The sequence below is a fragment of the Augochlora pura genome, chromosome 3 (genome assembly GCF_028453695.1).
Source record: "Augochlora pura isolate Apur16 chromosome 3, APUR_v2.2.1, whole genome shotgun sequence".
Classification (NCBI taxonomy): domain Eukaryota; kingdom Metazoa; phylum Arthropoda; class Insecta; order Hymenoptera; family Halictidae; genus Augochlora; species Augochlora pura.
Window position 1 is genome coordinate 16,699,273 of NC_135774.1, and position 14,884 is coordinate 16,714,156.

At 33.5% G+C, this 14,884-nt stretch overlaps 1 protein-coding gene across 1 annotated transcript in view; it reads left to right on the plus strand.

The window, feature by feature from the left end:
* The window catches only part of Igl (IQ calmodulin-binding domain containing protein igloo), a 195,022-nt gene that overhangs the window by 82,778 nt on the left and 97,360 nt on the right, over window positions 1-14,884 (plus strand). Inside the window, exon 2 of the mRNA XM_078197059.1 lies at window positions 1,299-1,601. Coding sequence (XP_078053185.1) covers window positions 1,299-1,601 — 303 coding nt within the window. The remainder of the gene's footprint in view (window positions 1-1,298; window positions 1,602-14,884) is intronic.

Below are 14,884 nucleotides of genomic sequence, written 5' to 3' on the forward strand. Positions count from 1 at the left end.
GAATATTGATATCTATTTCGTGTACTGAATGAAATGAAACTGGAACGCTTTAGAGCGAGAATTTTTAGAAACTCCCACGCATTAAAATGCTGTGGCTTAATCAAGAGAACCATATGAAACATCAGCTCAAAGGGAATCGTACTGGCACGGCAAAGGTGCATCAGAGGCCACGATTAAATCTCTCAGTGCCCGATGCGCTTTTATCGAATCGACGGCACTTGTTTATAAATATCCCAGAATATTACCTACTCCGACAATATTTTCACTAACACGGGCATTTCCTGTAAAATCAAATAAACCTATCGCTCTGCTTCTAGAATTTAAAAACCGAATTCCGTATTGCCAAAATTGAAAAATACAGATATATATATTAAGCAAATACTTTGAATAACAATATAATGATTTTGTGCATTATATTTTATATACCTTTGAAAGTATTGGCGATAATATTGGCGATAGTACAGTTCCTATTCATGTCACTATTCATGTTCCTATTCATGAGGAATTTTTCATACAAAAATACCTAAAAAGTAATGCTGTATGATTGTATATGAAAAGCTCTTGCATCACGGCATTAAATTAATCCTTCACTATTACACTTTTTATGTAATACTTTTACTCAGTGATCCCATATTGGATCACTGAGATCCAATTCAAAAACTAGCAATAGTGATGGGACCCAAAATTTTGAAAACATAATTTGAACATACATTAGAACTCGATATTTCACTTGTAAGTATTTTGAATTAATTGTTAATTTTATTTTTCTCGTGACAATATCACTTTCCACAAAAATTTAACATGATTATTAATGAATTATTTAAATTACGTGTAATTAGATATGCATAATATAGCTACAAACCAAGTATAATTTGACAATAGAAAGATTCATAATTTTTGAGATAATTCTAATATCCCGTTCATAATAGTTCTGTTCTAAATAAATAAAATTAATATTAAAATTTGTCACTTTATTTAATTTCGTTATTTTTATTTGTTTTTATCATATTTCTTATTTTGTTTAATCATTCTCTGGTCAATCTAAGTGCTGCTACCTATTGTTCGTATATCAAAAATTCATCGAAGAAAAGTTGTGTTCGCATTGCGTAACATGTTTTCAAAGAAAAGTCGATTTACATCGGATGGTTTCTGAATCGTCCGTTTGTTCTGTTCGAGTCTCTGTAAAACTTTCATTACGCCAATGTGACGAGAATTATACGGTGAAGCGTGCAGGCCGGCAAATAAACGAATAAATGAATAAGTATCAGTTTCTGATAGCAGTCTCCTTTGATCCGCAGATATTCCCAAAGCGTCGGAAAACAGTTCAGAGAAGGTAGAGACACAGGAGACCAAACAAGAGAAAACAGAGGCGAAGGAGCAGGAACCGAGCGAGCCGAAGGAGGAGGAAGAGGAGAACGAAGGCGAAGCCGCGGATAAAGAGAGGGCAGAGGCTGCTACAAGGATACAGGCGGCATTCCGTGGCCACCACGCTAGAAAGAGTATGAAAGAAACTGAATCTTCTGCGAAGCAGACGGGGACCAAATCCAACTCGGAGCCGACCAAAGAACAACTTCAGGCAGAGTTCCGCGCCGACGACAAGGGTAAGTGTCACGTACGAACCCTCGAAATCGTTCCGGAGAGACGCCTCTAATTTTAGAATTCCCTTTCACCCTTCGATTCCCTCGACGTCACTTCGAAAAATGCTTTCGTTTCACGTAAGAAGAAGAAATTGCTGAAGTTCACGAGTAAACGATGTCTGAAACGAATCGTGGCTTGTGTGCTTGATTCTCTTCCGAATTTCAACTACCTGCGAATTCCGAATACATATCCAGATAAGAACTTGATTGAAAGTTGCAGCTGTGAAGATCCTTATCTGTTCCGTCTGTTCTGTTTGATAGCTTCGAGACTTCTTCTTTTCAAGTATAAGTTTTAATTTATTGATGAAGGCCAGCGTTTAGCGTATTTTATTTGAAGTAAGGTAGCATCTGATCGTTTAAAATAGTGGATTATTTAAAATACTTTATTATTTTTCTATTAAGAATGACATGTGAAAACAAGTCATATATTGGAATAAATTATTTTAGAATAAATTTGTATTTCAATTGATTTACTTAAATAAAATAACAGTATGTCATAAGATATTGAAGGAAATTAACAGCGTCTCTTAAACATTTAAAAAGAAATTCAAATTACTTGATTCAGTATTTAAAAAGTTGTTACGTTTTAAAAGCTGTTTGAACACTTTTTATTAGAGGTTGTAGTAAACTAACATTCTAGCAAATGAAGATAATGCAATGTTGGAAATAAAAAAGTAATTAGTAATATCAATGTATATAAAATTCATTTCATGTAGTATTTTTATATCAGGTTTCAATTAAATTGTGTTCCTAGATGTTATTCGTAAAATATTAGAGTACAGAATATAAAGAAATAAAAAGGATATATGAATATCCACTTGCTGCATGTGAAGTTATTGATCGCAGGCAGCAAAAAAATGTTCTCTGTCATATACGGAAACAACGTTCAATTAAAGCTAGTTAGTGAAGATAATAATTCTGTGATAAAACAGAGATACCGAGGAGAAAATTAAAACAAAAATTCAACTAGCCGTAATGAAAAATAAAGCTGATCTTAATATGAGATAGTCGCGAATTCCACTTTATATGAATGTGTATATTAAAACCGTATAAATGGTAATATTATGTCGGTTCTTTTTTCCCTATTCTCTAGACTTTTTTTATGATACCTATGGGGAACATAAATGAAAAATAAAATAACATATATTAAAATATAATATGTCAAATTATTACCTTATTTACTATTACATTCTGTGAATTATATTTTGTTATGTTCCATATTGTATGTGATCCGAAATTTTTAGTCAAAAATAAAGTAAATATTTTTGCTTGCTGCAAAGTGTAATTCATCCACATTTTGGACATTTAGACGTTGCTTTAATTTTACAAAAAGTAATAAAAGTCTGAAAGACAGTAATGCTAGAATTTGTTTTCCAAAAAATAGTCAAATTATACTAAATTCTCTCCAATCCTTCTTCAGCTTGTAAACAAAAATGGACGATTTGGGAAGAAGAGATACGATTGTTTCTATATCTAGAACTGAGATATGAAAAAGTGCAATATTAAACAATGCATATTTTTTTGCACCGTTAATTTTTCTTCTTCTTTCTTCTTTTATTCTTGAATGTTTTATTGTATTATTGTAGTTAGATAATAGGAACATTTACTACGTAAGAAATTAACTTAATTGAAACGGTGATGTAAGATGCAAAAGTCGAACGTGGTAATTTATTCATTAGACAGTTAATATGCCGAGACAAGCAGATAGGAGAAACGTTGCATAAACATCGAAATTACGAAAACATCATGTATTATAATGTTACAATTAATTATCGAATAATTCGTCTTCATTGTCGGATTGAAGCTCGATGGCAAACGTCGCGCCGCAGTGTTCGTTACTATATGCAATTTCTGACATAAATGCATAGAGTTTCTCGTCGCATGCAATAAGCTCGTCAGCTGACATTTTTATTAGCCATGCAAGCCACGATTTCACAATTCCATGTGCCTCTTATCGGTCCAATTGCGACGAGATTCGAATGTGTACGTTCGTCTCTGCTCCGCACGGAATGACATACCTAACACTATTTTCTTCGCGTTATCGACGTGACATTTATTATTGAGAACTGCTGTTAGGCGGAAGTGTTCAGCTTGAAGCTCTGATTAATGAATATGAAATATGGGTGTAAAAAGAATTTACGTGCCGTTGCACACTGTGTGTGTGCTGCTTGAGTTAGGCGAAAAAATATGAATACGATGGATTTTAGTTAAGCTAGAACAAAATTCATTTCCGTTGATCTAATAGATTTCTCTCGGACAAACTAATAAAAGTCGCGTACTTTATGCGCGTGTAGAGAAGACCAGAGATATATGCTACACCCAACAAAAATAGGTAAGCCAATTATTGGATTCATCTCTTGCACGAAAGGGTGAAGGTGAAGTTTGAGTGAATCTGTTTCGGTAATATTTTATTTTATCGCGAAGGGTGATGCAAATTCTGAAATTGTTGGGGTGTACTTTACTTTATATATTTGAAATTTAGGTACGATGTGTACATAAAGGTTAACATTATAGTACTGTTAAATTACATTAAAAGGTAATTGTACTATACATGCACAAATTACAAACCAAAAGAATATTACATAATAAAATGACGGGTATATTATCTTGCTATTGCCATGTTATTATCTTGATACTGCCATAATATTTACATTATCTACGGTTAACTGTAATAATTGTTTAACATATAATATTTAATTAATATGGTTTAAATTGTATTAACAGTTATAATAATATTAATAGTTCTAATAGTTAATAATTGTTATATAATCAATGGTTATTAATATTGTAACTGAAAAAACATCGTCCGTAAGTCATTACACTTCTATTATATTATATTTTGTTCTGTTTTTCTAGAGATTTAAAATTAAATAATAGTAACAATTATTTAAGTAACCTGTTAAGGCATAAAAAAATAAAATAATTAAACAGAAATGAAGTAGTCTGGAGTATATTCTAATTTTTCTCACAAACACTCGTACATATATTGTTTACGCGCAAATGAAAAATAGTAATCACACAAATTGCAGGTGCAACGTATGTATTGTTTCATCCCTAAGAAGGACAGTTGGAAATGTTCATGGCTGCCGTCATCTTTTAGTTAAACTTTAATCATCGTAATTCTGCGCTACTGCTTCTTTAATTTCTTTCTTCTAATTATGATAGAAATATAGCGTAAATTATTATGACATTCCGCCACAGATATCATGCTTATACTTTTTGACCCATTTTTCACGTTGTAGATCTCTACCACATTTTGCCGGATCTCGCACTTTTTTCATACTATTTTTAACTTCCACTGGAAACTGTTTCGCGCTTCCACAGAATAATTATTATTTTGGATTTATTTTCGAAAGTATTTAATATTACCGCTATACTAATTATAAGCAACTACTGGGTCGCTTTACCTCGTTTTTGTGTATCATCTTTCATGTTCTCAGCATTAACCTCGACCTATCTTATTTTACACCCCTTGTAGCCTCGATTATTAGTAAGTTAATGAATCGGAAGAAAATTCAATTAAATCGCTGCGAAAAAAGTTATTTCAAACAAGCTCAGGTAGCCCCTCATTTTACGGAGATGTATGAAAAACAGAACTTCTCTTACAATACACGTGGTTACAAATGCTGCTTTTGTATGACGGCTAGAACAACCATGCCTGTTCCTATTTTCTACATGCTACAAGATGACGACAATGCAAATACACATACCCCACAAAACCGAAGCAACGATTTTCTTTATTCGGTGGTTTCTTATAGAAAAGTTTTATCTCTGTTGGTTTCGCTTGGTATATAAAACACCTTGCAGTTGCATTTATTTCCGTTAAAATAATGGCAATTCTATACCATCAATCATCGTATGATGAAGATTGAACATTACACGTCCGAAAGTTGTGGTACAAACAGGTCACTGAATTTGTCTTGATATCAACTATAATAATATGGAGTTCGAAACATATCACATCATTTCAAAAAATGAAGGTAACTTATTAGTTGTGACAAAAGATCTTTTCTGAAACTTCTTACACAATTTATCACAATCTATGACTGACCAAAAACTGATTAATTATTATCTGGGATATTTTTTGGCAGTCTGTCGAAAATATTCAAAGAATCATGTTACGACAGTTACGTGAGACTATAATCATGTATAATCATTTATAATTTATAATTATATCATTTATAGTCATTTTAATTGCATCATTCATAATCGTTTAAATGATATCAATAAAATCATAAATAAATGGAGTGGAATAAATATAGAAGTTTTATAAATAACATATACATATAGTAATAGTTTTAGAAGTTTATTTTGCGATAGAGTTCTCTCGCAATGCGAATGGTAAGGCGCTGCGGGATGTGCAACGATATATCGTTGCTGACACTTTTCACAAGTTTTGCGAACGACGATATATCGTCGTCCGTCACTAAAAGGGTTAAACACGTTTAAGAAAAGGAGGTAGACGCGATGTTCTCAAGAAAGAATTGTATAATAGCTAAAACCGATCTCGTACCATTCAACATTACCATGGTGGAGAATTTTAATAGAAATTTGCGAGAATGCACGCACCCTTTTCACTCAGTTCGACCCCTGCAGCGCGATGAGGTTCGCGGTTCTATGTAGAACGAAAACGAATATCGTATCGTGTTCCATAGTTCGTAAAGTGGATGGAAAAGACGGCATTCTCGCGTAGCCCGCAAACGAGACGCGTCATAAACTCGGCCCGGTATTCTCATCTCGTGCGCCAGTTTTCTCGCCAGCGGGGCTCCCCTTGGACTATGAAAATCCTCCCTCCTTCGTAGATTGTTACCTTCTCTGAATTTTGACTCGAACTCTTGAAATTTCCGTCGAAATTGCTTACGATTTCCTCGACGGCTCTGACTGACTCCGTGACCCCGATTTTCAGTCGCGGCTTGCATTCGCGATGTGCCACCCCGCTGCTCTCTGTTCTGATATCCGATCCGTATGTGTTGTTCAGCCAGAAAGCAACCTCAGAGCATGGTCTTGCTCGGAATACAGAGGCGCGTGTATACCTCGAACGCAATACTTGGCCAGACATATTCCCAATTGCTAGCGTACGACGGAAACTTAGGATATTTCGGGAATAATCGTCGCGCGTACTAAGCCGGAATTAAGTTGTGAAATAGAAGCGTGCGTATATGGGATCAGGTGAATTAAAGAGACGGTTGTGACAAGAAGACAGCTCCATTTTTCAATAATTATAGTGAATAAAACGGAAAGAATTGAGCAATTTAGTTTTGCTTCAAGCGTAATATTTAATTTACTCGTGTCAGTTTTCCTCACGCATCTGAAAAATAAACACGCACTGAAATTATTTAAAAAGAAGTAGTATACAGGGTGGACTATGCAACGTAAGGAGCTGAATTTATCTTGTTGTTAGTAGTTCGATTGGAAATTTTTTGATCTGAAGCAAATGGTTTGGAGAGAGTTTTAAGATAATTGTTTCAAATTTTTTGTTAATCCTTTTCTTCCACGGAGTTGTCAAAGTCACCATCAGTTTAGATTAATCTACAATTTTTTTATTCCTGTCGTTTTGGTTGTCATGCTTGAAGTTAAATTTTAAGTTGGCGACGTAACAGCTAACATGTTAAAACTAATTTTATTCCAATGATACACTAAAATATAAGAACATAAGAAATAGCGCATATTTCAAAACTACTATACTTATTACTTCAAGTGTATTATTAAATATTAAAAGAAGTTGTACAACAAAAAATGTGTACAAAGTAGAACTGCCTTCTTATTGCCACGAACTTTTCAAACAACCAATCATGCGTTTCACAACTTTTCTTACCACCGCCTTTCCTGGTTTTCGTTCCACTGTTCGTATTTTGTTTTCACTTTAGCAAGCACAGCTTGTTACTTTTAATTAACGTATCAAAATCTACTCTTCCAATTAAGTGATTTATTCAATGTAAAGTTTGCCAAAAGTATTGATATTTGAATACATATATTGACTTTTGTGTAAAGTTTATGCAATATTATGAGGTCGTGTAAAGGTTACAGATAAAACAAATTCTAGGAAAATTTTTGATCTCAGTTTTTATTATTGCAAAGTTAAAGTTAATAAACTTCTTTTTGTTGGATATACCGTATTTTAACACTTATACGCACTTCCTATACTGGATAGAAAATGGTTCAATTTCCGCTACTTATAACTAAACAGGGTGTCCCGGAAATCGTAGTACAACCAGGCAGGGGAGATTCTTCATCAAAAAAGAAGAAAATACTCTGGTATAATATTTTTTCATCTGGTGCTCCGTTTTCGTGACAATCGACCTCAAAGTTCGTTTAACTTATAAACCATTTAATACAAACAATTTGCTTGTCGAGTATTAATAATCGAGTCCAGTGTTGTGCTCGTGTATAGCATGTTTATAACATGAATGATATAATTTGCATATAGCAAATGTTACACATTTGAAACATAAGATTACTGAGGCATTTGAAAAATTAAAAAGCGATAACAACTTACAATCTGTACAGATGTCTTTAATTCATCGAGCAAACTTATGTATGCAGCAGCGATGAGGACATTTTCAACAATTATTGCAGCATTGCAATAGTAAGTAATAAAGAAGAATAAAATATGAGTAATCAGTGGACACACGTTGCATTGTTTCAATCGCTCAATTATTACTGTTTGTAAACACTGTCCCGGACAGAGACAAGCAGAGCAGTGAAATACACGACAAGCAAATTATATTAAATAGTTTACAAGTTGAACGAACTTTGAAGTCGATTATCACGAAAACGGAGCTTCGGATGAAAAAATGTTATACCAAAATATTTTCTTATTTTTCTATATAGAATCACTCCCTGCCCGGCTGTACTACGATTTCCGAGACATATATTGTATTTCTTTATCAAATTCCTATATACATACATTCACTGGTAAAGTATAATTTCTTTAGCGAATTAGCATTTATGCATCTATGGCATTTCTTCTGAAAAGGAACAGATCTGCGGCATTCCCAGGTACAGCCAGTATTTTCTTCGAAACGATTATTTCTTGTCACGGATATCACAAGATGGAAGCGTTCTACGAGAGAAAGATTGATTATTCTGCGTATAGTCCCATCTGGAATAAGAATTTTCAAAGTAAAAGTTCGGTGTCAACGGTGTTAAATATTGCAGAACGGATGAGCTGAATAATGCTGGAAAAGTTTGCTGCTAGGATTTTGTAAAATCATTTACACTTTGCTACCTCATCTCGATGCGATTAATTATTGCCCCTTAGTTTGGCAGTTGTCTTCGACGTTGCCGAAAATTCGCACTGTCATTCCGCTTAATTGATCGAAGTACTTATGAAACCGTGTTACAATTACGTTTTAGTCTGCTTGAAGAAAAACATCGTACGCTAAGAGTTTTCTATTCGGTGGAAATAGTATTACTATAACATAAACTATAAATTTGAAAAACTGCTGAATATGTAGTGCGACATAGTTAAACAAACAGAATTATTTTCACATGAGACAAGTAATATGTTAATAATGAGATTTTCTGCCATAATTTCTTTGTCTTCGCACTAAAAATATTTTATAGCATATTCGTAGAATTCAACAATAGTTTCAAAACAGTATTTAGTTCTAAATGTATTCATGAAAGGAATATACATGAAAGGAATTCAGTATTTATAGTGTTATAAATAAGAATAATTTGGATAGTAATAACTAAATAGTCTGCGGTATTAATTACACGATTATATAATAAATATTCCACAGATATTTATTCCTTCTTCTAGCAATTTTAGCAAGTTGTGAAGAATATTGCATATTCTATTGTATATAACAATATATAATATTATAACATATTTATTTTTGTCATAAATGCATGCAGATCTGCAGAGTATTGATGACTAAACTTTGGACTTTGTAAATTTATAACAGAAACGAATAGAGCAAAAACAAAACTATAAAGACATTAAAACAGAGATGTTTAATAACTTGTTTTTTACAGACAACGATTTTTAGCCTAGGGCAAACACCGATCGGTGGGCTCTACGCCCTACTCTCAAGAGCAACGGTGCTCTTTTTTTAACTTTTTATGGGACTCCCCACTAGTAACGATTTGTTATTAGCTAATGTCAATGTCAGAGATCGACTGTAGGTTACATCGAGATTGAGTGAATGGGACCTATTCCTGCACGCTTTTCTTATTCCCTAAGCTCGTGCGCACATTCCCATCATTTTACTGCGCATTCAATCTGCAGTGGATCCTATCTCGGTAGTGAAACGTCATCCAATCAGAGTAAAGAAAATTTCTATATCGATCCTTGCTGACGGATCAAGCTGCGGCTTGAAAATGTGCTGGAGAAAGACCCATTACTGTAGAATGAGCATCGGGCAATCGTCATAGATTCTCGTGGCGAAGGTCCTAACCACATATGTAGTCCCATTCCGCTAAGACATTCGCTCGTAGCTTTGCCCCGTAGTCTTGCTCTTGCCGACCGCGAGGCTTGTTGAAATTCTACATTAAAAGAATATACGGATATATTGTTGTATAATTTTCAAATCATTGTAATTATTAAAAGTAGAAAGATATTTACTTCTAACTTGGGTTTCTTACAACTTATTGGGTTGACAATTAAGTGATTGCAGATTTTGTTAATAGATGGTCTTCATCACAGATGCACATTCTTTAGTTTTATCAACGTGTTCAAAGTAATTAAGTTATATTATTTTCTTGCCGTACTGGACTTTCATCTTCAATTTAATAAGAAAATTGTATCGATTAGTTATTTAGTTTCGTTCTTATCACTGTTTGAAGACGGAAGGACAAGAAGCGCATTTTATACATATTTTATTGTATTATTTCCAAAAAGGCAGGATTAAAGCACCTGATCTCTATTGTTTTCTTACTGTTTGGACTTCCATCTTTCATTTAGTAAGAAAATTCTACCGATTAATTATTTAGTTTCGTTTTTATTACAGTTTGAATATAGAAGGGCAAGGCACGCGTTTCAGACATATCTTATTACAATATTTCCAAAAGGTAAGCATCGCAAGCACGATTTTTATATTATATACAATATATTAAAATGAAGCCTTAAAAAAAATACAGTGTCAAATTGATTTGTCTTATTTTGAATCTGCAATTACTTAGTTACCAACCCAATATAATCAACTTCGACAATTATCATTTTGCATAAAGACTTGGAGCTTATTGGTAATTTTAACAAGTTTTTTTGGAACGGTTTCGTGTGTTAATAATTTAACCATCGGTTGAAGTGAATTAATCTGCCATTCATAAAAAAAACTTTTATCGCACGTAATCCTGCCTGCGTGGGCACGCGCGCGCGTGTTGTTTGCCAATTCGATTTCCACTTTTGCAACGTTTTCAAAGGAAAAATCGTTGCATTTGCATGGTTTATGTTTCACACTGATTGTAGTTTCTTAATTGCCTTAAATTTTTTCCTTGGAATAAAGTATACGAAATCAAATCAAATAAATCTCGATGGATACGCATAATAAATTAATAAACACGAAATGAATTAATAAGTGGTATACTCAGATAAATGATTGCTCAACTTTGGAGATATTTTATATCGTTCATTTAGAAGAATTAACAAATTGATTTTTTAGGGGAACATCGTAATGTTGGGAATTTAGAATTTGGAAATCCACCCTTGAGTCACTGGTTCTAAGCTTGAAGATCAATACTCATGTAGTGGTGACGATACGTCGTCCGTTTTCGAAGATTGCTTTTACGACTCGCCATTTATTCGATCGACTGTCTATAGCAGGTGGCTGTAGTTAAGAAGATTCCTCTTTCAAGGCGCAGAATTGTTCGCAAGTAATTACCCACCATGGGAAAGTATATCTGATCTGAACGACGTGCAATCGAAATGACAGTTTCACTGCCATTCCCAAAGAAAGCAATTATGGTCAACACTGGTTCGGACATAATCGAATTCGAATTCTTTATGAACAACCTTACACTGTCGAAGAAAAACATTTGTTCTCTTGATGAATGAATAATAAACGTGCTATCTTCCTGGAAAGAAGTATGTACCGACAGTGTAGTCTTTCCCTCTTCGAAATTATCTCACGGAACTCAAGAGAAATTCTAAAATAATTATCAGAAATTAATAACATACATTACGTGATTTTTATGGCAGAAAATAGAGTACAATAATTTCAAATATCTTTCTGTAAACTCGAAAAAGTAATTTATTGTCTCTCTATAATTCCTATACAGTTATGAAGAGAGAAAAAATAATTATAAATATGTAGCCCGTCTGTTGGCGAAAATATTCAACAATATTGCCAAATATTTCAACGAAACTGTATATTTGTTATTAACGATTATTCCATTGTGTAACTCTCGTAGGAAGAAAACAACTAAATGTAGCAATCACTGTTAATCTAAAAAATCTCTATCATTATTTGTTATATACTACAAATGCAATTTATTTATAAAACACTAATTCAATGTTAATTACGCGTAGATTACGGATCTTTGTTTGTAACAAAAATTTTCTATATTAATCGAAAAAATATAAAGTGATTTCTTTATTTAGTAATATTAATTCACGTATCATTTTCAAATATACATGTTCTGGTTGTTTTCATATGCATAAAATCCTGCAGTCTGTTTACGAGAAATTGAATGAACTTTTTCAACAATTTTCTGAAAGTACTTGTGTTAACTCTTTCGAAACTATATAATCGTAGACACAATTTTTGCACGCTGAACCATCAATTTGAATAGTTTTGACCACTCTCCTTTGAGGCCTCGATCAACACTGGTAGCTGCAACGTGGAATGGGGCCACTGCGAATCGATTTGATAACGTTAGAGAGTTTATCGAGAAATTCCTTCCCTTGAATGCTATGCAGCTAGCAACACGATCCACGATTTGCCATTACTATAATGTTCGTATTTTGCCGCCAGCAATCGGTCAATTAGTTTATCGAACAATGGCGAGTGTAAGTATTGTTTCACGAGTAATACGTAGTATATTAATAATATTCTGATAATATTGGAAATTTTATATTACTTTGAACACACGTTACATTTAAAGAAATATATACTAGATAATTCATTTAGTCACGTTCCTGGAAATAGTTGAAAATGAACATAAAAAGTAAAAATAAATACCAGATCATTCATATTTTTTAGTTACTATCAGACTTATTTTGATCTAAGATTTTATATTTTGGAGCCAATCTTCTTTTACGAGAAAACGTCAGTGCTCGTTGTCCATTTATTTTTAGACATGACTATAGTTTTTGTGTATTTACATCGATCTGTACAGCGAAGGGATTAGACTTTAATTTGATTTGTATGATAGTTCGAAGCTCGATCGGTTATGCAAATAGCGACCGGCAGAGTCTCACTAACAGATCAGCCACAAGTCAGGCGAATTTCCACCATTCCGAATTCCGAACTCATTCCCAATTCAGAACTGGGTCAACCACCTATTTTTTAAAGTGGTTGATACTGTTCGGGGAAACCAAGCGAATAGATTGCTTCACTCTGACAGAAACGTTATAATTGTTGACTTATTTATGGTGTCATCGTTACATCTTCCCTTCGGCTTCGTTTGTTTAGTATAACCTAGTTACGCGCACATAAAATATCTGTGCTAACATTCCAGCGTATTACTTCTGTCTACACTAGTTTATTCTTACATGCGAGATACTATGTACGTTAATATAGTAGTGTGAATATTACAGGCACAAAATTCACTTACGACGTCTGTACAGAATTTAATCGAACTGTTCAAGTGTTAACGGCGATTTTCGAAATGTGTAACTTACTGGAGCAACAATATAATGTAAAATTTTGCGTAAAACTGTGGTAAAATCTAATATCGATCTTTTCTTACTTTGTGCCATAAAACATTTTTTTCTTACTTTGTGCCATAAAATACACTGACAAAGTTTGAACCTTAAAAACTGGGACACCCTGTATATACAATGGGACAGAGAGAAAGAGAAAACAAATCAGAAAACAAATAGCGGGAGATCATCAACAATAGACAGTCAAGGGTCTCGCCTGAGCCTGAACAGCGAGGCTCAAGTGAGGCCCTGGAAGAAAATTGACACCGAGAAAGAAAAAAGACGGCTAAGCTATCCAGGTTGCCACATGTAAATAATTTTCCCTTTCGGCAAAGGCATAATTGCAGTACCATGACTGTTACAAAGCTATCCAGCACTGCTTCGCGAAATGGAAATGTCGCTGACAGAAGTATGTGAATAGAGGAGGCAAATATGTACATACTTTGAAGGGGGTAGACACCAATAATCTGTAAAATGCATAATAATGTTTATAAAAATATGGTTCGACTAGAACAGATTCCTGACAGATCCTGAAGACGTGCTTTTAAAACTTTGACTAGATAAAAGTAGCGTCGAATTCTTGTAATGAATTATGGAAGACGGTTTTGTTCTTCGTATAACTTTATTAGTCTCCAATATCTAATACCAGATACTTAATTCTGAAATAACATATTGCTACAATGCGGTTCATTCATTCCGCGTTGCTTCGCAATCACGTTAAACGAAATATAGAAATAATGATAATCATGACAATGTTTTTCGTAATAAACGTATCTTTAGAGTGGCACGTTGTGTAAAAACCGTGTAAAACAAAATTTAAAAGTAATACGAACAAAAGAAGTGCGTTCTATATTAGAGTAGAGTTCCAATTATCTAGTGTCCGATTATCCGAAGCGTTCGATTAACTGACATATTTATTCTTCGTTAAAAGCTACGGAATGGCGATTCATTGGATACATTTATAACATTTGCTGAGCACAATAAACACTACAATGTTATAGAAGTAATGTACCTGCACATTCTTCGAAATGATATTTTTTTAAATAAAAGTTTTCGACTTTATTGTATCATCATTCACTCTCGATAATGTTTAAAATTTGAACAATAAAAATACATATGTATGCATGTACTTAGAAATTTGTATGATAGTAAATATATATATTATGTTTTATATACTTTATTCTTTATTAATGAATTGCATTCATCTTTTTAAATTATAATCCTTGTTTCTATTACTTCATATGCAGATACATAGAGTCTAAAATTGTATTATGAGAGGTTGTTCTTTCGTGAACGTTCTTTCTGCATTTAAACATTATGACTTATCCAATATCGAAGGCTATAGAATCTTTTGTTAGGCTAAACAGCATTGGAAAATATTTCAACTCTAAGTTAAAACTGTAATCATATCGGACAGTGCTCAGGACGGTTCTGCACGCAA